General features: G+C 46.5%; 1 protein-coding gene across 1 annotated transcript in view; it reads right to left on the bottom strand.

Annotated features, from left to right (window-relative positions):
• LOC115145333 (inactive tyrosine-protein kinase transmembrane receptor ROR1-like) overlaps nucleotides 1-25,894 on the bottom strand; it is a 199,174-nt gene that overhangs the window by 54,734 nt on the left and 118,546 nt on the right. The window contains exon 2 of the mRNA XM_029686827.2: nucleotides 12,921-12,968. Within this exon, the coding sequence (XP_029542687.1) occupies nucleotides 12,921-12,968 (48 nt within the window). The remainder of the gene's footprint in view (nucleotides 1-12,920; nucleotides 12,969-25,894) is intronic.

Below are 25,894 nucleotides of genomic sequence, written 5' to 3'. Positions count from 1 at the left end.
AATCACGCCTACCTTATTGGGTGGGTATTTACGCTATACGCATCTGCTCTCTCATCCTGCTGCTGTTTGCTGCAACTGCTACTATGCGCTGGCCTCTTGCTCTGCATCGACGCTACCTTGTTTGGCTGCTCCGGGGATCAACTGCGTTGCTGCTCTACTGTTGTCTGTCAATAGCGGATACAATCTAGCTAGCCAAGTAGAATTAGCCTTGGGAGTAGCCTATCATTAAGCTAGATACTCGTTTGTTCCCAAAACCAGCTTTCGGGCAGATTCGGCGCGCTCCGTGAACATACAGCCCATCATGCCCATCATGAGGAATCATCCCCGGACATACAAGAAGGAGGTAGCCTATGCTAGGCTAGCATACAGGTCATGCGTTGGTATACAGGAGTGACAATGTTGGTATACAGGTTAGGCAATGTTCTCTAAACATGATGCGTCGATAGTGTTTCAGTTGAAGTCGCATCCATATCGATAGTCATTTTCCCTGAGCGTCCCGCTATCAGTGATGGGCTATATTTTAAAGGTCATACCAATCACATTAGTAGTGTCTTACGCTGGCAGTCAGACCTTAAATATTGTACATAATCATTATGACTATGGTTATTATTCTTGGAACTCTATTCCTTTACATTCAACTTAATTTGCATACGGGTCTGGATTATTGCGTTGTACAGTGACACCCCTGCTGGTTTCTGCGCCGAGCAATCAGAGTATCTGCATTCATAAGTGCACATTTGTTGCATAAAACACACTATTAGCATACATTGATGGTATAATTTCAGTCAACGTAGTTACAGTTGAAGTCGGAAGTTTACATTCACTTAGGTTGGAGTCATTAAAACTCGTTTTTCAAAGAATCCACAAATGTCTTGTTAACAAACTATAGTTTTGGCAAGTCGGTTAGGACATCTACTTTGTGCATGACACCAGTCATTTTTCCAACAATTGTTTACAGACAGATTATTTCACTTATAATTCACAATTCCAGTTTACATACACTAAGTTGACTGTGCCTTTAAACAGCCTGGAAAATTCCAGAAAATGATGTCATGGCTTTCGAAGCTTCTGATAGGCTAATTGACATCATTTGAGTCAATTGGAGATGTACCTGTGGACATATTTCAAGGCCTGCCTTCAAACTCAGTGCCTCTTTGCTTGACATCATGAGAAAATCAAAAGAAATCAGCCAAAACCTCTGGTTCATCCTTGGGAGCAATTTCCAAATGCCTGATGGCACCAAGTTCATCTGTACAAACAATAATACCGAAGTATAAACACCATGGGCCCACGCAGCCGTCATACCGCTCATGAAGGAGACGCGTTCTGTCTCCTAGAGATGAACGTACTTTGGTGCGAAAAGTGCAAATCAATCCCAGAACAACAGCAAAGGACCCTGTGAAGATGCTGGAGGAAACAGGTACAAAAGTATCTATATCCACAGAAAAATGTGTCTTATATCTGTCACTCCCTGACCTTAGAGAGCCGTTTATTTCTCTATTTGGTTGGGTCAGGGTGTGATGTGGGGTGGGCATTCTATGTTTTGTTTTCTATATTAATTTTGTTAATTTAATTAATTTTGTTTTGTGGCCGGGTATGGTTCTCGATCAGGGACAGCTGTCTATCGTTGTCTCTGATTGGGAATCATACTTAGGTAGCCATTTTCCCTCCTTTCAGTGTGGGTAGTTGACTTTGTTAGAGGCATTCATAGCCCTGTTAAGCTTCACGGTCGTTTTGTATTGTTTATGGTTTTTGTTGGCGACATTTCTAATAAAGAGGAATATGTACGCTCACCACGCTGCACCTTAGTCCGCTTCTTATGACGACCGTGACAGAACTACCCACCACAAAAGGACCAAGCAGCGTGGTAAAAAGGAGGACTGGACATGGGATGACATCCTGGACGGCAAAGGATCCTGGACATGGGAGGAGATCCTGGCCGGAACGTATCGCCCTCCATGGGAACAAGTGGAAGCAGCCAGGAAGGCAGCGGCAGCTGGTAAAGGGGCCCATCGTTATGATGGAACACGGCTAGCAAGGAAGCCCGAGAGGCAGCCCCAAAAAAGTTTTTTAGGGAGGCACATGGAGGCCGGGTTCTAGACCTGAGCCAACTCCCCGTGCTTACTGTGGGGAGAAGCGTGGTACTGGTCAGGCACCGTATTATGCGGTGGAGCGCACGGTGTCTCCAGTGATGATCCATGGCACGAAGCCTCCAGTGATGATCCATGGCACGAAGCCTCCATTTATGATCCATGGCACGAAGCCTCCAGTGATGATCCATGGCACGGAGCCTCCAGTGATGATCCATGGCACGAAGCCTCCAGTGATGATCCATGGCACGAAGCCTCCATTGATGATCCATGGCACGGTGCCTCCAGTGAGGAGTCATGGCACGAAGCCTCCAGTGATGATCCATGGCATGAAGCCTCCAGTGATGATCCATGGCACGAAGCCTCCAGTGATGATCCATGGCATGAAGCCTCCAGTGATGATCCATGGCACGAAGCCTCCAGTGAGGATCCATGGCATGAAGCCTCCAGTGATGATCCATGGCATGAAGCCTCCAGTGATGATCCATGGCATGAAGCCTCCAGTGATGATCCATGGCATGAAGCCTCCAGTGATGATCCATAGCAAGAAGCCTCCAGTGATGATCCATGGCACGAAGCCTCCAACGACGGTCTCCAGTCTGGAGCCTCCAGCGACGGCCTCCAGTCCGGAGCCTCCAGTTTGGGTCCCCAGTTCGGGTCCCCAGTCCGGGGTCGGCGGCAAGGGTCCCCACACCAGAGGTGCCACCAAAGTGGGGTGAGCCAGAGGTGGAGCGGGGCCCACGTCCCGCACCAGAGCCGCCACCGCGGATAGATGCCCACCCAGACCCTCCCCTATAGGTTCAGGTTTTGCGGCCAGAGTCCGCACCTTGGGGGTACTGTCATGCTCTGACCTTAGAGAGACGTTTTATTTCTCTATTTGGTTAGGTCAGGGTGTGATGTGGGGTGGACATTCTATGTTTTGTGTTCTATGTTTCTTTATTTCTATGTTTTGGCCGGGTATGGTTCTCAATCAGGGACAGCTGTCTATCGTTGTCTGTGATTGGGAATCATACTTAGGTAGCCCTTTCCCTCCTTTCAGTGTGGGTAGTTGACTTTGTTAGAGGAATTCATAGCCCTGTTAAGCTTCACGGTCATTTTGTATTGTTTATGGTTTTTGTTGGCGACATTTCTAATAAAGAGCAATATGTACGCTCACCACGCTGCACCTTAGTCCGCTTCTTATGACGACCGTGACAATATCGTATATCGACATAACCTGAAAGGCCACTCAGCAGGGAAGCCACTGCTCCGAAACCGCCATAAAAAAGCCAGACTACAGTTTGAACCTGCACATGGGGACAAAGATCATACTTTTTGGAGAAATGTCCTCTGGTTTGATGAAACAAAAATAGAACTGTTTGGCCGTCATGACCATCGTTATGTTTGGAGGAAAAAAGGGGAAGGCTTGCAAGCCAAAGAACACTATCCCAACCGTGAAGCACGGGCGTGGCAGCATCATGTTGTGGGGGTGATTTGCTGCAGGAATGATTGGTGCACTTCACAAAATAGATGGCCTCATGAGGTGGGAAAATGATGTGGATATATTGAAGCAACATCTCAAGACATCAGTCAAGAAGTTAAAGCTTGGTCGCAAATGGGTCTTCCAAATGGACAATGACCCCATAGCATACTTCCAAAGTTGTGGCAAAATCACTTAAGGACAACAAAGTCAAGGTATTGGAGTGGCCATCACAAAGCTCTGACCTCAATCCTATAGAAAATGTGTGGGCAGAACTGAAAAAGTGTGTGCGAACAAGGAGGCCTACAAACCTGACTCAGTTACAACAGCTCTGTCAGGAAGAATGTCCCAAAATGCACCCAACTTATTGTGGGAAGCTTGTGGAAGGCTACCCGAAACGTTTGACCTAAGTTAAACAATTTAAATGCTACCAAATATTAATTGAGTGTATGTAAACTTCTGACCCACCTGGAATGTGATGAAAGAAATAAAAGCTGAAATCATTCTCTCTACTATTATTCTGACATGTCACATTCTTAAATAAAGTGGTGATCCTAACTGACCTAAGACAGGGAATTTGTACTAGGATTAAATGTCAGGAATTGTGAAAAACTGAGTTTAAATGTATTTGGCTAAGGTGTGTGTAAACTTCCGCCTTCAACTGTATATTTACTTAATTCTTATTTGCAGCAGTAGATTTAAGCTATTTATTAGCATTTGTAGTCATATGTCATGCATTTTACACATTGCTCTTGTGTTCTAGTAGTATAATTGTAGTGGTCTTACTCTATACTATTGTAGCGAGCACTTCATTCTAGCCATGTATTAGTACTGCTATTAATTCATTTTCTGTGCATTTTGTTTTTTTCTTGTCTTTCATACTACACTGAACAAAAATAAAAATGCAACATGACATGATTTCAACAATGTTACTGAGCTAGAGTTCATATAAGGAAATGAGTCAATTGAAATAAATTCATTAGGCCCTAATCTATGGATTTCACATGCCTGGGAAGGGGTGCAGCATGGGTGGCCCACTCGGCAGCTAGACCCAGCCAATCAGAATGAGTTTTTCCCCACTAAAGGGCTTTATTTACAGACAGAAATACTCCCCAGTTTCAAACTGTCCAGGTGGCTGGTCTCAGACGATCCCACAGGTAAAGAAGCCGGATGTAAAGGTCGTGGCCTGTGATGGTTACACGTGGTCTGCGGTTGTGAGGCCGTTGGACATACTGCCAAATTCTGTAGAATGACGTTGGTGGCGGCTTATGGTAGAGAAATAACATGAAATTCTCTGGCAACAGTTTTGGTCGACATTCCTGCAGTCCGCATGCCAACTGCACGCTCCCTCAAAATTTGAGACTGTGGCATTGTGTTGTGTGTCAAAACTGCACATTTTTAGAGTGGCCTTTTATTGCCCCCAGCACAAGGTGCACCTGTGTAATGATCATGCTGTTTAATCAGCCTCTTGATATGCTACACCTGTCAGGTGGATGGGTTATATTGGCAAAGGATAATTTTTTACATTTGTTTTATTGAACCTTATTAACTAGCCAAACAATGGACGACGCTGGGCCAATTGTGCGCCACCCTATGGGACTCCCAATCACATCCGGATGTGATGCAGCCTGGATTCGAACCGCGAACTACAGTGATATCTCTTGCACTGAGATGCTATGCCTTCGACCGCTGTACCACTTGGGAGACTGGTGTGCCACTTGGGAGACCGCTGTGCCACTTGGGAGACCGCTGTGCCACTTGGGAGACCGCTGTGCCACTTGGGAGACTGGTGTGCACACCATTTTTAGGACAGTAGTAAGCAAGTTTGTGTGTTATCATGCATGCTTGTACATAGTGCGTGTGCAGGCATCTTATACCCTGAAGCAACTTCTACTGGTCCTAATGTGTGGGTTCTACAAGAACTGTACAGCAGTCAAATAGCAGGATCTCTTGTGCTACTTGAATGGGGTTCAGTCTGCCATCGGCTAAACATTACTGGGTCTTTTCAGTATATTCACAGTACAGCCTCATTTTAAATGGATACTTCTGATAAACCCTCACCTCTCTTCCTCAGATTTGAAGTTATCACCCTGGACCTTAGTGGGGAAACTGACGCGTATAGCTGCACGGTGACTAATCGAGGCTTGCTATAGTTTCAGCTGTGTTGAATGGGTTGTTGATGCTACCATCATCTAGCATGTGCCGGGCTTGCTAAACACCCACATGACGATCAGTGCCGGCGATCAAGCGTTCATTGCCTCTTATGGGAAGGTTTGTTAGAGCTGATTCAGACTCTCTTTATATGCAGGCTTATCTTGTAATCTACGGGGTCTATGTCTATGTCTCTCGTTATCAATGACGAGATACTGGGTTTTCGGCTTCTCTCTCTGTCCCTGCATCCACTCTGAAGTTCATAGACGAGATACTGGATTTTCGGCTTCTCTCTCTGTCCCTGCATCCACTCTGAAGATCATAGACGAGATACTGGGTTTTCGGCTTCTCTCTCTGTCCCTGCATCCACTCTGAAGATCATAGACGAGATACTGGGTTTTCGGCTTCTCTCTCTGTCCCTGCATCCACTCTGAAGTTCATAGACGAGATACTGGATTTTCGGCTTCTCTCTCTGTCCCTGCATCCACTCTGAAGATCATAGACGAGATACTGGGTTTTCGGCTTCTCTCTCTGTCCCTGCATCCACTCTGAAGATCATAGACGAGATACTGGGTTTTCGGCTTCTCTCTCTGTCCCTGCATCCACTCTGAAGATCATAGACGAGATACTGGGTTTTCGGCTTCTCTCTCTGTCCCTGCATCCACTCTGAAGATCATAGACGAGATACTGGGTTTTCGGCTTCTCTCTCTGTCCCTGCATCCGCTCTGAAAATCATAGACGAGATACTGGGTTTTCGGCTTCTCTCTCTGTCCCTGCATCCGCTCTGAAGATCATAGACGAGATACTGGGTTTTCGGCTTCTCTCTCTGTCCCTGCATCCGCTCTGAAGATCATAGACGAGATACTGGGTTTTCGGCTTCTCTCTCTGTCCCTGCATCCGCTCTGAAGATCATAGACGAGATACTGGGTTTCGGCTTTCTCTCTGTCCCTGCATCCGCTCTGAAGATCATAGACGAGATACTGGGTTTCGGCTTCTCTCTCTGTCCCTGCATCCGCTCTGAAGATCATAGACGAGATACTGGGTTTTCGGCTTTCTCTCTGTCCCTGCATCCGCTCTGAAGATCATAGACGAGATACTGGGTTTTCGGCTTCTCTCTCTGTCCCTGCATCCGCTCTGAAGATCATAGACGAGATACTGGGTTTTCGGCTTCTCTCTCTGTCCCTGCATCCGCTCTGAAGATCATAGACGAGATACTGGGTTTTCGGCTTCTCTCTCTGTCCCTGCATCCCCTCTGAAGATCATAGACGAGATACTGGGTTTTCGGCTTCTCTCTCTGTCCCTGCATCCGCTCTGAAGATCATAGACGAGATACTGGGTTTTCGGCTTCTCTCTCTGTCCCTGCATCCGCTCTGAAGATCATAGACGAGATACTGGGTTTTCGGCTTCTCTCTGTCCCTGCATTTTCGGCTTCTCTCTCTGTCCCTGCATCCGCTCTGAAGATCATAGACGAGATACTGGGTTTTCGGCTCTCTCTCTGTCCCTGCATCCGCTCTGAAGATCATAGACGAGATACTGGGTTTTCGGCTTCTCTCTCTGTCCCTGCATCCGCTCTGAAGATCATAGACGAGATACTGGGTTTTCGGCTTCTCTCTCTGTCCCTGCATCCGCTCTGAAGATCATAGACGAGATACTGGGTTTTCGGCTTCTCTCTCTGTCCCTGCATCCACTCTGAAGATCATAGATGAGATACTGGGTTTTCGGCTTCTCTCTCTGTCCCTGCATCCACTCTGAAGATCATAGACGAGATACTGGGTTTTCGGCTTCTCTCTCTGTCCCTGCATCCGCTCTGAAGATCATAGACGAGATACTGGGTTTTCGGCTTCTCTCTCTGTCCCTGCATCCACTCTGAAGATCATAGGGCGTGGTCTTCTACTTCCTATGCTCTATTAGATTAAACGCCAAGGAGATTTTGGATGCCAGAAGTGATGGGTTCATCTGCGTGATTTATCCCGTGATTTATATAGTTCACTATGTCGGCGTCCAGCCCACAGTCAATAGCTTCGCTTCGGTTGTCATCGTAATGAAGTTCAGTGCATATCAGTACAGGTGGTTGGCTGGGTGCTTATTACTTAGGTTGCTTATAGTAGATATTTCATGTAAAGCCATAGATGATTAGGCTATTGATATAGTTCAGTGATGGCACCCGGCGGTGCTTCTTTAGGGCGGCTGGGTTCACACTGCTTTGTGGCAGATAGGAAGATGGTCACGTGTGATGAAGGGCACCCGGCGGTGCTTCTTTAGGGCGGCTGGGTTCACACTGCTTTGTGGCAGATAGGAAGATGGTCACGTGTGATGAAGGGCACCCGGCGGTGCTTCTTTAGGGCGGCTGGGTTCACACTGCTTTGTGGCAGATAGGAAGATGGTCACGTGTGATGAAGCGAGGGTACCCGGCGGAACGTCTCAAGGGATAGATAGGAGTTATACGTTGCTCAGTATGCACGTTAACATTCTGTTTAGGACATGATAGGATGACTTTAGGTGGTCATTCGATAATATTTCAACAGTGCTTCTGTCGTAGCTGCACGTAGTCGTCTGGCATAAGGTTCTGCTGTTTTGGGGGATTGGTATAGCTCGCTTTGCTCAGACAGTGAGTTACCCTGAAGGAGCAAAGCCGATATCGCCAAGACTTGCATTATCCATTGCTGAATAAATGGTTAAACATATTTCTACGTGGTGTTTTCGTTTATTTTGTAATGATGTGGAACCAGTTCAGAAATTGGAGGCTTGTATCAATCATGCCTAATTTATTGGTTGGGTTTGCTCTCTCATCCTGCTATCGTTTGCTGCTACTGGTACTGCGCACTGGCTTCTTGCTCCCACCACCTCCCTGCCTCCACTTGTTTTGGTTCTGTGTTCCTGCCTGGGGGATTGGTATAGTTTACCGCACGCACTGCCCCTAGACTATATTTTTCATGGATCTTTTGCTCAGGCAGCGAGTTACCCTGAAGGAGCAGAGCCAATATCACCAAGACTTGCATTATTCATTGCTGAATAAATGGTTAAATATTTATACGATGCACTTTCCTTCTGAGATGACTTTTGGAACAGCCTGCTTGCACACTCCACTGACTGCCATAATGATAGATAATAGAGATGGGAGAGAAAGGAGGAGAGATATGTCCTGCCAATGTTCATACAACAAACCCATTCTTCCCCTAATTGTCTTGTGTGGAGTGTTGTAGTGATTGGCAACCCAATCCCTCCGAAACCAAAACTCAGCCGGGCTCAGGACATTTCTTTAACATCACCAGATTACTAAATTGTTCCCATCATCGCCCCTCTCTTTATTACAGTGACTTTGTTTGGACCTGTGTCTGAGAGGGGAAAACACACACACACACACACACACACACAGTGTGTCACATGTCAAACCCACCCAAATCACCCTACTTCAGCAGCATTCTACCTCTACTGTAAGTGAGTCACTGGTTAAAGTGGCAATATGCAACTTTTTGGGCGACCTGACAAAAATTCACATAGAAATATGAGTTATAGATATGTCACTCTAATCGAAAACAAGTCTAAGAAGCGGTAGATCTGTTCTATGCGCTCTATTTCTATGCTTCCCGTTCTTAAGTTTTGTTTTTGCATCTTTTTCTTTCGGTTTTGTACACAACCTTCAAACGGGTGAAACAACAATATTTTTGGTTATAGAAAATATATTTCACAGCAGCTTAGATGGTACAATGATTCTCTACACTATACTGTTATGTTATGTCACATAAACTGAAATTACAGACATAATACTGCCATAGAGTAGACCGTCTGCTGGCCTGGACCGCACAGCAGGAGACAGGCTAGAAACCTGAGCTGGAGCTGGCCTGGACCGCACAGCAGGAGACAGGCTAGAAACCTGAGCTGGAGCTGGCCTGGACCGCACAGCAGGAGACGGGCTAGAAACCTGAGCTGGAGCTGGCCTGGACCGCACAGCAGGAGACGGGCTAGAAACCTGAACTGGAGCTGGCCTGGACCGCACAGCAGGAGACAGGCTAGAAACCTGAGCTGGAGCTGGCCTGGACCGCACAGCAGGAGACAGGCTAGACACCTGAGCTGGAGCTGGCCTGGACCGCACAGCAGGAGACAGGCTAGAAACCTGATCTGGAGCTGGCCTGGACCGCACAGCAGGAGACAGGCTAGAAACCTGAGCTGGAGCTGGCCTGGACCGCACAGCAGGAGACAGGCTAGAAACCTGAGCTGGAGCTGGCCTGGACCGCACAGCAGGAGACAGGCTAGAAACCTGAGCTGGAGCTGGCCTGGACCGCACAGCAGGAGACAGGCTAGAAACCTGAGCTGGAGCTGGCCTGGACCGCACAGCAGGAGACAGGCTAGAAACCTGAGCTCATGATCCTTCACCTGTTATCTGGCTCTACACTGCAGCCCGCTCTGGCAGAGGTGAAACTCTAAATCCATATTAGACCTTTTCAAAGCAAAATAACTACCAGGAGTGTATGTGTGTGTGTGTGTGAAAGCTAGATGGAAACTTAATACTATCAAGACGTGCCAAACACATTACAAGCACAGTAAGTGTATAATCACTTTGTATTCTCACTAGGATGTTCCATAATGTAACAGTGTAGGTGATGCAAAGCTGTTACAACATCATCTATGTATCTTCTTAACCACAATGGTGGCGCACTGTACAGTCTACTGCCAGCCAACTGCCTCATTACAAGGTGTGGAAAACCCAATGATGTACAGTACATAAACATACAGTATATATGTCTATGGGAAAACCCAATGATGTACAGTACATAAACATACAGTATATATGTCTATGGGAAAACCCCAGGGAAAAGAGACTCCAGTTTCAAGAGCTGTGAAATATCACCAGCTCTGTCATCCAAAGTCAAGACGGCTACAATAATGAGTCTCCTTCAGGAAGTACCTGTGACTCGCTCCGTTGAGACATGGTCATCAGAATCAGAGACTGCTTTGCGAGCGGTGATTGGAATATGTTCAGAGAATCTGCAGATAACACTGATGAGCTAACCAACTCTGTCACCGGCTTCATTAGGAAATGCATCGGCGACGTTGTCCCCACAATGAAGGTTCGCTGCTTCCCTAATCAAAAAGCCCTGGATTAACACTGAGGATGGCGCTAAGGTAAATGACATGGCTAAGCTAAATGACAGCTCCTCGCAATAAGACCAAGGAGCTGATCGTGGACTACAGGAAACAGGGTGGCAGTATCCCATCCACATCGACGAGGCAGCAGTAGTGTGGGTCGAGAGCTTCAAGTTCCTTGTCCAAATCCCTAAGGATTTAAAATGGTCCACATGTGCACAGTTGTGACGAGGGCGCGACAGCGCCTCTTCCCCCATCAGGAGGAAGGCCCGGAAAATCGTTAAAGACTCCAGCCAACCAATCCATAGACTGGTCTCTCTGCTTCCTCATAGGAACCAGTACCGAGGCATCAAGTCTGACACCAACAGACTCCTGAACAGCTTGGATCCCCAAACCATAAGACTGCTAAATATACTGAACAAAAATATAAACGCAACATGAAACAATTTGAAAGATTTTCCTGAGATACAGTTCATTTAGGAAATCGGTCATTTCAAATCAATTCATTGGGCCCTAATCTATGGATTTCACATGACTGGGAATACAGATATGCATCTGTTGGTCACAGATCAGAAAACCAGTCAGTATCTGGTGTGACCACCATTTGCCTCATGCTGCGTGACACATCTCCTTCGCATAGAGTTGATCAGATAGAACGCCGCAGCCCGTCTGGTGTTCAACCTTCCCAAGTTCTCTCACGTCACCCCGCTCCTCCGCTCTCTCCACTGGCTTCCAGTTGAAGCTCGCATCCGCTACAAGACCATGGTGCTTGCCTACGGAGCTGTGAGGGGAACGGCACCTCAGTACCTCCAGGCTCTGATCAGGCCCTACACCCAAACAAGGGCACTGCGTTCATCCACCTCTGGCCTGCTCGCCTCCCTACCATTGAGGAAGTACAGTTCCCGCTCAGCCCAGTCAAAACTGTTCGCTGCTCTGGCCCCCCAATGGTGGAACAAACTCCCCCACGACGCCAGGACAGCGGAGTCAATCACCACCTTCCGGAGACACCTGAAACCCCACCTCTTTAAGGAATACCTAGGATAGGATAAAGTAATCCTTCTCACCCCCCTTAAAAGACTTAGATGCACTATTGTAAAGTGGCTGTTCCACTGGATGTCATAAGGTGAAAGCACCAATTTGTAAGTCGCTCTGGATAAGAGCGTCTGCTAAATGACTTAAATGTAAATGTATCAGGCTGTTGATTATGGCCTGTGGAATGCTTCAATGGCTGTGCTGGATATTGGTGGGAACTGGAACCCGCTGTTGTATACGTCGATCCAGAGCATCCTAAACATGCTTGATGCGTGACATGTCTGGTGAGTATGCAGGCCATGGAAGAACTGGGACATTTTCAGCTTCCAGGAATTGTGTACAGATCCTTGCGGCATGGGGCCGTGCATGATCATGTGGAAACATGAGGTGATGGAGGCAGATGAATGGCCAATGGGCCTCAGGATCTCGTCACGGTATCTCTGTGCATTCAAATTACCATTGATAAAATGCAATTGTGTTTGTTGTCCGTAGCTTATGCCTGCCCTTACCATGACCCCACTTCCGCCATTCGGCACTCTATTCACAACGTTGACATCAGCAAATCGTTCGCCCACACAACACCATACACATGGTCTGCGCTTGTGAGGCCGGTTGAAGGTACTGCCTGCCAAATGATCTGAAACAACTTTGGGAAGCGAGTTATGGTAGAGAAATGAATATTCTCTGACAACAGCTCTGGTGGACATTCCTGCAGTCAGCATGCCAACTGCACTCTCCCTCATAACTTGAGGCATCTGTGGCGTTGTGTTGTGTGTCAAAACTGCACATTTTAGAGTGGCCTTTTATTGTCTCCAGCACAAGGTGCACCTGTGTAATGATCATGCTGTTTAATCAGCTTATGCCACACCTGCATGGTGGATGGATTATTATTAGTTTAACAAACACATTGGTTCATCTTTGTCCCATCCGTGTCTCTACATGTAAGTTACAACTGTGTCATTCTAACTGGCTTGTTTTTATCTTCATTTGTTTGCTTGTGTGTGTGTGTGTGTGTGTGTGTGTGTAGCGTGTGTGTGTAGCGTGTGTGTGTAGCGTGTGTGTGTGTGTGTGTGTGTGTGTAGCGTGTGTGAGCGATCTCTCACCTGAGCTGTTCCAAGTGGAAGCGCCCATCACACTAGGGTCTTCAAACCCTGTAGAGCGAGAGAGAGAGGAGGAGATCATATGGTTAGTGGGTTGCTTCTGCGATCAACATACCCAGCCGTCACCTGCGTCTCAAGACGTCTCAAGACATGGTGATGGCTGGTTCCGAGGCTCTGCTGTGACCCAAAAATGAAGTGGCATCTGGGGTATGATGGTATCATTCAACACGAGTCCGTTCCACAGACAGAGAGAAAAGCAAACTTCAGACACCCCCACCCTGATGCTTCTTGGGCGAGTTATACAAGAGATGAACCCAGTTGAAACAGTTCATCCCTGGGTGAGAATAATAATGTTATTCCTGAAGACCAGATGCCGGTAGTATCAGACAGGGGACATCAGAGCCCCAGTAGGCTACGGTATTATTAATACCTGACGACAGACAGCTCTCCTCTCTGTGTCCGCATCCCAAATGGGTACCCTTTACCCCTATGGGACCCTTTTTCACAAGTGGTGCACTATATAGGGACCAGGGTGCCATTTGGGACGCAGCCGGTGTGTCATAACCAGATATTAGGCTGCAGGTAGAGTGAACTATTCACATCCACTGTCCACAGGCCAAGAGGTGATATCTGTCCAATATCTCTGCACTGTACAATAAACATCTCTCTCTCTCTCTCTCTCTCTCTCTCTCGCTCTCACTCTCACTCTCACTCTCACTCTCTCACTCTCACACACACACATTACCATCCTTTCTCCAGACTTCCACTTCTTTCCTCTCATTGCACCCCTGTCTTTCAGCCACTCTTTCTCTACACCCTCATGTTTCTCTTTCTTTTTATGTCACCTTTATTTAACCAGTCTAGTTGAGAACAAGTTCTGGCCAAGATAAAGCATAGCAATTCGACACATACAACAACACAGAGTTACACATGGAATAAACAAAACATACAGTCAATAATACAGTAGAACAAAAGAAAACAAAGTCTATGTACAGTGAGTGCAAATGAGGTAAGATAAGGGAGTTAAGGCAAACATTTTATTTTTTTTTTAACCTTTATTTAACTAGGCATGTCAGTTAAGAACAAATTCTTACTTTCAATGACGGCCTAGGAACAGTGGGTTAACTGCCTGTTCAGGGGCAGAACGACAGATTTGTACCTTGTCAGCTCAGGGGTTTGAACTTGCAACCCTCCGGTTACTAGTCCAACGCTCTAACCACTAGGTTAACCTGCCGTCCCAATAAATAGGCCATGGTGGCGAAATAATTACAATATAGCAATTAAACACTGGAATGGTAGATGTGCAGAAGATGAATGTGCTGGGGTGCAAAGCAGCAAGAAATAAATAACTACAGTATGGGGATGAGGTAGGTAGATGGGCTGATTACAGATGGGCTATGTACAGGTGCAGTGATCTATGAGCTGCTCTGACAGCTGGTGCTTAAAGATAGTGAGGGAGATATGAGTCTCCAGCTTCAGAGACTTTTTTCTCTCTCCCTCTATCTGTGTGTCTCTCCGTTATGTAGTGAGGGTGTTTAATGGGACAGACTCTCACAGCCTCTCTGCAGGTTACTGTGCTTGTTTAATTTGACGGACGGACGGGCGGACATACATACATGGGCCTTATCTGTCACAGCCTCAGACTGTACTGTAAGTAACCTACCTGGAGCCACACCTGCTCACCAGAACCTTTCAAAACAGACTCAAAGTGTACTCACGCACTTCACTATCCTATCCATAATATATCATACAATATACTATACACTATCCTCCAGTAGCAAAATACTGGAGGAAAATACTACAAACACAACATTAGCAAGGTCTCATTTGTATACATTTCATGATTTAAATAACACGTTTATGCAGGAGTGTAACTTTCAAGCTGGGGATGGAGGGGTCATGTCCCCTACACATTCTTAAATAGCATTTTTGTCCTGCCCCCAGTTTTTCTTTAGTTGACTGATGTAGCTGGCAAGGTAACTGCTGTTTAACTTAACAGAAAAAAAACGAAACTAGTGTTTATTCTCGGTGCTGAGCTAGTATTGTGACTGACATGTACAGTAATGTCAGCTAATGTTTCATCTCCTCACGACTGAGGTAAATGTATAAGCTACGCTAGCTAGTAGTAGCTACCAGGTCAGCTCTAGCCTCTAGTTATCTGTCAGATAGCGATATGAGGTGGTATAAGCTACGCTAGCTAGTAGTAGCTACCAGGTCAGCTCTAGCCTCTAGTTATCTGTCAGATAGCGATATGAGGTGGTATAAGCTACGCTAGCTAGTAGTAGCTACCAGGTCAGCTCTAGCCTCTAGTTATCTGTCAGATAGCGATATGAGGTGGTATAAGCTACGCTAGCTAGTAGTAGCTACCAGGTCAGCTCTAGCCTCTAGTTATCTGTCAGATAGCGATATGAGGTGGTATAAGCTACGCTAGCTAATAGTAGCTACCAGGTCAGCTCTAGCCTCTAGATATCTGTCAGATAGCGATATGAGGTGGTATAAGCTACGCTAGCTAGTAGTAGCTACCAGGTCAGCTCTAGCCTCTAGTTATCTGTCAGATAGCGATATGAGGTGGTATAAGCTACGCTAGCTAGTAGTAGCTACCAGGTCAGCTCTAGCCTGTAGTTATCTGTCAGATAGCGATATGAGGTGGTATAAGCTACGCTAGCTAGTGTTAGCTACCAGGTCAGCTCTAGCCTCTAGTTATCTGTCAGATAGCGATATGAGGTGGTATAAGCTACGCTAGCTAGTAGTAGCTACCAGGTCAGCTCTAGTTATCTGTCAGATTGCGATATAAGGCAGTTAGTAATACTATCTAACAGCTGTTGTTTCTATGGAAATGTTTTGTAGTCTTTGTTGTGTCCCATTTCAGAAGTAAATGAACTTGGCTAGCTTCCGCCAGTTGATGTACCGTTAGAGAGAGAGCTGTTAGCTATTATTTTTGCCTCAATCAAACTAGACCTGAATCAAGCAATGAAACCATCGGCCAAACAATTAAAGATTGATATTCTGACAATTTTTCAGTGCAAATTGAGTTTTATTAGTCAGTATGGCAATGTAACATTATGAATCTGTCAGTTTCCCTGCTATTTTCCTACTTTTCACAGTGACACAGTAATAAACAGCTCTAACGTTGCAGGTTTCACAGTAGAGGTCTGCACAGGACCAATTTCTTCATCCTGCTCCCGCCCTGCACCCACTGGCTTTCTGTCTGACTTCCACCTGCTACCGCAAGAACTGGTCCCAAACCCAACTGCAGTCCAGCAATGTTATTTTAGGCGTATGCTCACTTGCCAGCCATGGTCCCAGCAAAAAATTACTTAATAAATAGGTTCAATTACCAAAGATTCTCACCTATGGTCACCATAGTAGCCTAACCTATGGTCACCATAGTAGCCTAACCTATGGTCACCATAGTAGCCTAACCTATGGTCACCATAGTAGCCTAACCTATGGTCACCCTAGTAGCCTAACCTATGGTCACCCTAGTAGCTTTACCTATGGTCACCCTAGTAGCCTAACCTATGGTCACCCTAGTAGCCTAACCTATGGTCACCCTAGTAGCCTAACCTATGGTCACCATATTAGCCTAACCTATGGTCACACTAGTAGCCTAACCTATGGTCACCCTAGTAGCCTAACCTATGGTCACCCTAGTAGCCTAACCTATGCTCACCCTAGTAGCCTAACCTATGGTCACCCTAGTAGCCTAACCTATGGTCACCATAGTAGGCTAACCTATGGTCACCCTAGTAGCCTAACCTATGGTCACCCTAGTAGCCTAACCTACCCTAGTAGCCTAATGGTCACCCTAGTAGCCTAACCTATGGTCACCCTAGTAGCCTAACCTATGGTCACCCTAGTATGGCCTAGTAGCCTAACCTATGGTCACCCTAGTAGCCTAACCTATGGTCACCCTAGTAGCCTAACCTATGGTCACCCTAGTAGCCTAACCTATGGTCACCCTAGTAGCCTAACCTATGGTCACCCTAGTAGCCTAACCTATGCTCACCCTAGTAGCCTAACCTATGGTCACCCTAGTAGCCTAACCTATAGCCTAACCTATGGTCACCATAGTAGCCTAACCTATGGTCACCCTATGGTAGCCTAACCTATGGTCACCCTAGTAGCCTAACCTATGGTCACCCTAGTAGCCTAACCTATGGTCACCATAGTAGCCTAACCTATGGTCACCCTAGTAGCCTAACCTATGGTCACCATAGTAGCCTAACCTATGGTCACCTAGTAGCCTAATGGTCACCATAGTAGCCTAACCTATGGTCACCATAGTAGCCTAACCTATGGTCACACTAGTAGCCTAACCTATGGTCACCCTAGTAGCCTAAGTAGCCTAACCTATGGTCACCCTAGTAGCCTAACCTATGTCACCATAGTCACCTATGGTCACCCTAGTAGCCTAACCTATGGTCACCTAGTAGTAGCCTAACCTATGGTCACCCTAGTAGCCTAACCTATGGTCACCCTAGTAGCCTAACCTATGGTCACCCTAGTAGCCTAACCTATGGTCATAGTAGCCTAACCTCACCCTAGTAGCCTAACCTATGCTCACCCTAGTAGCCTAACCTATGGTCACCATAGTAGCCTAACCTATGGTCACCATAGTAGCCTAACCTATGGTCACCCTAGTAGCCTAACCTATGGTCACCTAGTAGCCTAACCTATGGTCACCCTAGTAGCCTATGGTCACCCTATGGTCACCCTAGTAGCCTAACCTATGGTCACCCTAGTAGCCTAACCTATGGTCACCCTAGTAGCCTAACCTATGGTCACTAACCTAGTAGCCTAACCTATGGTCACCCTAGTAGCCTAACCTATGGTCACCCTAGTAGCCTAACCTATGGTCACCCTAGTAGCCTAACCTATGGTCACCCTAGTAGCCTAACCTATGGTCACCTAGTAGCCTAACCTATGGTCACCCTAGTAGCCTAACCTATGGCTCACTAACCTAGTAGCTAGTAGCCTAACCTAGTAGCTCACCCTAGTAGCCTAACCTATGGTCACCCTAGTAGCCTAACCTCATGGTCACCCTAGTAGCCTAACCTATGCTCAACCCTAGTAGCCTAACCTATGGTCAGCCTTAGTAGCCTAACCTATGGTCACCATAGTAGCCTAACCTATGGTCACCCTAGTAGCCTAACCTATGGTCACCCTAGTAGCCTAACCTATGGTCACCCTAGTAGCCTAACCTATGCTCACCCTAGTAGCCTAACCTATGGTCACCCTAGTAGCCTAACCTATGGTCACCCTAGTAGCCTAACCTATGGTCACCCTAGTAGCCTAACCTATGGTCACCCTAGTAGCCTAACCTATGGTCACCCTAGTAGCCTAACCTATGGTCACCCTAGTAGCCTAACCTATGGTCACCCTAGTAGCCTAACCTATGGTCACCCTAGTAGCCTAACCTATGGTGACCCTAGTAGCCTAACCTATGGTCACCATAGTAGCCTAACCCTGCCCATATTGTGGGTTGTCACTCTGACCTTGGCTAAAGGAGTCTGTATTGAAAACATGCCCACATCAGGGGAGACACGTATTTAGGAAATCCCTAGCTGCTGGGCTGCTCAGTCCTGGCCTGGGGGTCTGCCATCCTGTGGGTTGTCACTCTGACCTTGGCCTAACACACCCGAAACAAATAATGACTTGATGATTGTGGGCATTTTTGCTTACTTTTTTGTTCTAAATAGAAACTGCACATTGGATTGTGTAAAAATGCAGAAAATTAGCTTTAGATAGCTCAAAAAAATTCTGGGGGAGGACACCCAGACCCCCCTCCAGGTTATACCCCCCCCACTTCTAAAACCAAAGTGGCGCCCTTGCATTTCTAACATTTTAGCAACAGCAGCTGTACCAGCTGGGTTCAGAGCAGAGGGACATGGCAGTGAGAGTGGAGTGGCAGAGTCTGAGTCAGTAGAGGACCTATGAGAGCTGTGGCGGGACTGACTGGGAGGTGTTAATTGGGTGATAATCTGCAGTTGAACGCGTGGCATGTTGGGAGGAATTAACGAGCCCAGTGCAGCTCAGCGTAGTGTCAGGAAATTAGCCTGGGCTAAAGAGGCTGCATGGTGTAGGCCTGCTGCACCTGTTAGTGTGGCAGGCAGATGAGATGAGGCTATACTGCTATATACCATGGCTATAAACCAGAGGAGGTAGATGGCTGGGGCTATTGGAGGAAGGGGTCATTGTAATGGCTGAAATAGAATAAATGGAATGGTATCAAACGGTTTCAATGAGACCGTCCTCGTATAGCTCCTCCCACCAGCCTTCCTCTACTATAAACCCTGTTACATTAACATGACTGTAAACACCACAGCATTTTAATCAGGTATATATTTGGCAGTTAGCCCCACTCACACTTGTGGGGGTTGATGATACTGCTGTGTGTGCTCGATCTGGAAGGGAGTTGTAGTTTTACCCTAACTAATAAAACTACAAACATAGTCCCGTGAGTTATAACAGACAGGTTTTTGTGATTTAATCATAGTAAGACAAATCCAGAAGGAGGAAAGGTGAGAGGGGAGGGAGGAGAGGAGAGGAGAAATGAACAGGGCAGAAGGGAAAGATGAGAGGCTTCACGGCCCGTTGGCTCTCCTAACACAGTGGAGCCAGTGAAGCGGAGCCAGGTGAAGACCCTACAGAGGAAGTGGATGTGGAGAGAGGGAGAAGAGAGAGGGGGGGCTAGGTGAGGACCCTACAGAGGAAGTGGATGTGGAGAGAGGGAGAAGAGAGAGGGGGGGGCTAGGTAAGTGTACTATAGAAGGGCCTGTAAAGGGGGCCTGTTTAATGAAAAGCCAAACTATCCCGTCCGGTCGGTCCAGGGGAATAGATATATAGATAGATATATCAAACCAGATGCGTGGCCCTGTTATCCCTCCTCCGTTTAGAGCACATCTGCAAGCTACCCCAACCCAACCCTTGTCATTACACAATCAAGGAATATCTGGTAAAGTGGAGATTTGCTAATGAAGGCCTACAATTAAGGGCCTGGATAGAGCCGGTCACAGTGGCTGATCCTGGACCAGCAAAGATGAAACGGAACAAAAATTCAGGTCGGAAACGAAGGAAACAGCTGACTCTGGTTCAGTGGTTCTGCTGTTACTACAGGTGTGGCATTGTGGAGCTACGTACACATATGACGCACGCATGAACATGTGACGCACACACTCAAGCATGTATACAAACACACACACTTGCGCTGCTGGAATCAGATTGATTCATTTAGGTACGCTGAAATCTCCAGTGGAATACTTGATTGTTGGAAAAGTTAATAGAGGTGTTTTCCTTGTGTTCTAAGTGTGGAAAAAGAAACCATTTGTAAATACCTTAGTCACTGAACACGATCAAACAAACTGCATTCGTAGCACAATTAGCTTTGGATGACGTGAGAGATACAGTATGTTAGCTTAGCTCTCCTCTTGGATTCTGCAACAGTGGGTCTCTCTCTCCTCAAACAGGCTACCAACTGGCATCGGAGCGTCTGATCAGGCAGATCTCTATATTCCGTGAGCAACGTGTCTGATCCCTCCAGCTGTGTTTGGATAATGATCATAAAATCGCAGAGTGACGTGAGCTTATTCTATAAAAATACTTTCTTCAGATTTTACGCAGCTCAACTGTCAAAGCGCCACATGTGATGTTTTAAAAAGTAGGGCAGAGGAGACCCAAACTCTGGCCAGACAGAGAGCCAGACAGAGACCCAAACTCTGGCCAGACAGAGAGCCAGACAGAGACCCAAACTCTGGCCAGACAGAGAGCCAGACAGAGACCCAAACTCTGGCCAGACAGAGACCCAAACTCTGGCCAGACAGAGAGCCAGACGAAGACCCAAACTCTGGCCAGACAGAGAGCCAGACAGAGAGCCAGATGAAGACCCAAACTCTGGCTAGACAGAGAGCCAGACAGAGAGCCAGACGAAGACCCAAACTCTGGCCAGACAGAGAGCCAGACAGAGACCCAAACTCTGGCCAGACAGAGAGCCAGACAGAGACCCACACTCTGGCCAGACAGAGACCCAAACTCTGGCCAGACAGAGAGCCAAACTCTGGCCAGACAGAGAGCCAGACAGAGACCCAAACTCTGGCCAGACAGAGAGCCAGACAGAGAGTCAGACAGAGAGCCAGACAGAGAGTCAGACAGAGAGCCAGACAGAGAGCCAGACAGAGAGCCAGACAGAGACCCAAACTCTGGCCAGACAGAGAGTCAGACAGAGAGTCAGACAGAGAGTCAGCCAAGGTGGGAATAGAGGAATAAAATCATATCAAATAATGTGGATATGGATTGGCGGCTAATATGATCGTATGATTTTGGGTCTCATGTCCTTCACGCGGTGTGTGTGTGGTTGATGGATCAGCTCTCCTACATTACCATTAAGGGATCCCTAGCTTCTCCTCCCCTCCTATTTGCTGAAGAATGTAACTATTCAATTGCGGGGTATCGTATAATATCCAGGAAGAATAACAAACCAACATCTTAACTGGCCATCAGTTTTTCGCATTAGAAGTGGGGAAGGTTATGCAACGTCGATCCGGGATATTTCATAGTTCCTCTCTCCAGATTCTCTCTCCCCGTGTCCTAGTGGAATGCTGGCATGGAGGTGAAAGTTGAAACACTTCTCTGAAAAACCCAGTCGTCGTTAACTTCTTGGATATAGGGGGCGCTCTTTTAATTTATGGATTTTTTTTCCCCCCCCATTTTAAACAAGATATTTTGTCACGAAAAGTTGCTCGACTATGCATATAATTGACAGCTTTGGAAAGAAAACACTGACGTTTCCAAAACTGCAAAGATATTGTCTGTGAGTGCCACAGAACTAATGCTACAGGCGAAACCAAGATGAAACTTTTTATTTATTTTAAAATGTATTTTTTTAACCTTTATTTTACTAGGCAGGTCAGTTAAGAACAAATTCTTATTTTCAATGACAGCCAAGGAACAGTGGGTTAACTGCCTGTTCAGGGGCAGAACGACAGATTTGTACCTTGTCAGCTCGGGGATTTGAACTTGCAACCTTCCGGTTACTAGTCCAACGCTCTAACCACTAGTCTACCCTGCCACCCCAAGGTAGCCTAGGGCGGCAGGAAGTGAGCCAGATGTTTGAGGCGCTGTGTTCCAATGTCTCCTTATCTGGCTGTGACTGCGCCAGGAACGAGCCTACACTTTCTGTCGTTTCCCCAAGGTGTCTGCAGCATTGTGACGTATTTGTAGGCATATCATTGGAAGATTGACCATAAGAGACTACATTTACCAGGTGTCCGCCTGGTGTCCTCCGTCGAAATTGGTGCGTAATCTCCAGCTGCATGTATTTTCCCATGTGATTTAGAGGAGAAACAAAACTGCCACGAATGACTTATCATCAAATAGATATGTGAAAAACACCTTGAGGATTGATTCTAAACAACGTTTGCCATGTTTCTGTCGATATTATAGAGTTAATTTGGAAAAAAGTTTGGCGTTTTGATGACTGAATTTTCGGGTTTTTTCTCAGCCAAATGTGATGAACAAAACGGAGCGATTTCTCCTACACAAATAATATTTTTGGAAAAACTGAACATTTGCTATCTAACTGAGAGTCTCCTCATTGAAAACATCCGAAGTTCTTCAAAGGTAAATGATTTTATTTGAATGCTTTTCTTGTTTTTGTGAAAATGTTGCCTGCTGAATGCTAGGCTTAATGCTATGCTAGCTATCAATACTCTTACACAAATACTTGTTTTGCTATGGTTGAAAAGCATATTTAGAAAATCTGAGATGACAATGTTGTTAACAAAAGGCTAAGCTTGAGAGCCAATATATTTATTTCAATTCATTTGCGATTTTCATGAATAGTTAACGTTGCGTTATGGTAATGAGCTTGAGGCTATAATTACGATCCCGGATACGGGATTGCTCGTCGCAACAGGTTAAAGAAGAGCGGGATGGAGGTGAAAGTTGAAACTCTGGAAAACCCAGTTGTCGTTAAAGAAGATGGGCCACTGTGCATGTCCAGACACTGCAGCCATGTAGCCTACAGCTCCTCAAACCGCCTTAATTCATTATTAGAGAATTAAGACTGTTCATGAACAAGGGATGACGAGAGGAGAGGGGGAAAACACAGAGCTGATGGAAGGTCAACTCTGCGTTGTGAGGTGGGCTCTGGTCTCACTCTGCTCTGAGCAGGTTTGTGTTGGCCGTCGCTCTGCTCCACTGTCACTGATGTGAATAACGGACAGACACTGGACAGACCAGGCCCGAGCATCACAGGAACGATCTGCCTGAGAGACACACGGCCACAGAAGGAGCGGAAGAAAGAGAGGAGGAAGAAAGAGGAGAGGAGGAAAGATGTGGCGCTCTCGCCTTTGTGATGGAACGTGACAAGGTGGAGGCTGAGATGAGGATGCAGGGGCTGGGTAAGGACTGAGTAGTGTGTGTGTATGTGAGAAGGTGTGTGCGCGAGTGTGTGTTGAGTGGTACTAGCTGCAGTGTAGTACTTGTCTGGTCAACTCAAGCGTTGCAGAATGAAAGGGGAACAGCCCAGGGACACAAGTGTTCACCTGAACACACCACAGGCAGCGGAACACAGGAACTAACCCCCCCCCCCCGTCCCACAGGGGTGACTCAATAACACTGGAGAGGGAGAGAGATGTATAGGTCAGTGAACGAGGTAAGGAGGAGAGTCACAGAAGGTGTACGACAAGGCCCTTTCAGAAGAACACAATACACAACAGGAAAGGCGGGGAAAGGAAGAATACGTGTGAGACAAATCCAGGCCTAACATACTGAACTGATCATGACAGCCATCAGTGAAATGTTGCATGAAACAGCAGTCTGCTGACCACAGAAAGCTAGCCATTTCTCTGTTAAAAACCCAAACTGACATTTGTGGCTCGTTTGACGGCTGTTTCCAGAATGTCCACAACACTTAAAAGTCCCTCCCGTCAGTCAGTGGTTCTGTCAAACCCATAATGGGGGTTGGATCACAGTACCAGCTGGTTCTGATGGTCAGTCACACACATGGATACATACACTACTACCCCCCCCATTATTAGCTTAGCGTGTTAGCATTTCCTCCAGGCCACATGAGAGGATCACGCTGTTTACGTTACAGTCTGGTGCCATGTTCAGACAACCCTGTTTTGTGTCCAGACAAGTAGCATGTCACAGAGAAACATGTACCGTGTCATAGACGAGGGGTTGCCTTACGGTTTAATGACTGCAGGGCTCACGGTGTAGCTGTACACCCTGGGCTCGGATTACGAAAGATTTAATGGGCGCCTAGTCAGAAATGGCACAGGCACGTTACCACCTACTCTACAGTTTATTTGTTTTACCCTTAACAGGATGACACACAGGAAGGAGTGTGTGCGTTTGTGTTTTATTTTGAGTGTGTTTTTTGCGTGCGCGCATATGTGTGTGTACGCCTCTGTGTGTGTGTGTGTGTGTGTGTGTACGCCTCTGTGTGTGTGTGTGTGTGTGTGTGTGTGTGTGTGTGTGTGTGTGTGTGTACGCCTGTGTGTGTGTGTGTGTGTGTGTGTGTACGCCTGTGTGTGTGTGTGTGTGTGTGTGTGTGTGTGTGTGTGTGATGCAGGACAATCTGAACAGTACTGACATCCTGACGTCAGCTGAAGCAGCAGGGTGTGTCTGTCCATCTGTCTGTGTCTGTCTGTCTGTCTGTCTGTCTGTCTGCCTGTCTGTCTGTCTGTCTGTGTCTGTCTGTCTGTCTGTCTGTCTGTCTGTCTGTCTGTCTGTCTGTCTGTCTGTCTGTCTGTCTGTGTCTGTCCATCTGTCTGTCTGTGTCTGTCCATCTGTCTGTCTGTGTCTGTCCATCTGTCTGTCTGTGTCTGCCTGTCTGTCTGACGTTGCATGCGTACAACACCCCTGACAGATAATATCCCATGAGATCATAGTGAGAACTCCCGGATTCCTGCCCTGCTGATCTATCCCACGGAGAAGGCTGAGCAGATGGGAATCTTGGAAGCCCAGGATAAAATGACTGGATTTAAACGTCATTTAAGATTCAGACATCATGACGACCTGGGACTGGGATCAATTCCAAAACCATTCCGTATGCCGATCGGAATTGTTTAAATTTCCACTGGGATTTGAATCTGCCTTTTCTTGTCTGTAAACGAGTTAATGATTAAGCATGTTGGTCTTCGGTGCAACAATCAGAGACAGAACCCACTCTAGTAATTTAGAGATGACTATATAATCCGAAGCTTTGATTAGAATTTGATGAATGTATTCCCGAGAGTTGAGCAAGATGATTTGTAAATTGGAGGAGAAATTATTAACCACAATCCCTCTGACCTGTCTTTCATCAGCGTGTCTTCCTGGTGCGCATACACACACACACACACACACACACACACACACACACACACACACACACACACACACACACACACACACACACTTGTCAGCACGCTCATTACCTCACACCCAGTACAGTTATTCTGAACTGGGCTGTCAGAGCCCCCAATAGGGGTCTTAAAATGACAGCCAGTTGTAGAGAGACATACTGACAGACCCCTCTACTGAAGGACAAAGTTGTTTTACTGTGCTTCATTTGTTTTTTCAAATAATGAAAGTACTGGATTGATAATAGGTACAGTATACAATGAAAGTACTGGATCGATAATAGGTACAGTATACAATGAAAGTACTGGATTGATAATAGGTACAGTATACAATGCCTTCAGGAAATATTCACAGCCCTTGACTATTTCCACATTTAGTTGTGCTTCTGTCTGAATTTAAAATGGATTAAAAATGAGATGTTGTGTCACTGGCCTACACACAATACCCCATTATGTTAAAGTGGAATTATGCGGGGTTTTTAAATAAAAAATGAGAAGCTGAAATGTCTTGAGTCAATACATATTCAGCCCCTTTATTTTGGCCTAAATAAGTGCAGGAATAAAACCGTGCTTAAGAAGTCACATAAGTTGCATGGGCTCACTCTGTGTGCAATAATAGTGTTTAAC

The sequence above is a fragment of the Oncorhynchus nerka genome, linkage group LG17 (assembly GCF_034236695.1).
Source record: "Oncorhynchus nerka isolate Pitt River linkage group LG17, Oner_Uvic_2.0, whole genome shotgun sequence".
In the NCBI taxonomy this organism is placed as follows: Eukaryota; Metazoa; Chordata; class Actinopteri; order Salmoniformes; family Salmonidae; genus Oncorhynchus; species Oncorhynchus nerka.
This window is presented reverse-complemented; position numbering and strand designations above follow the sequence as displayed.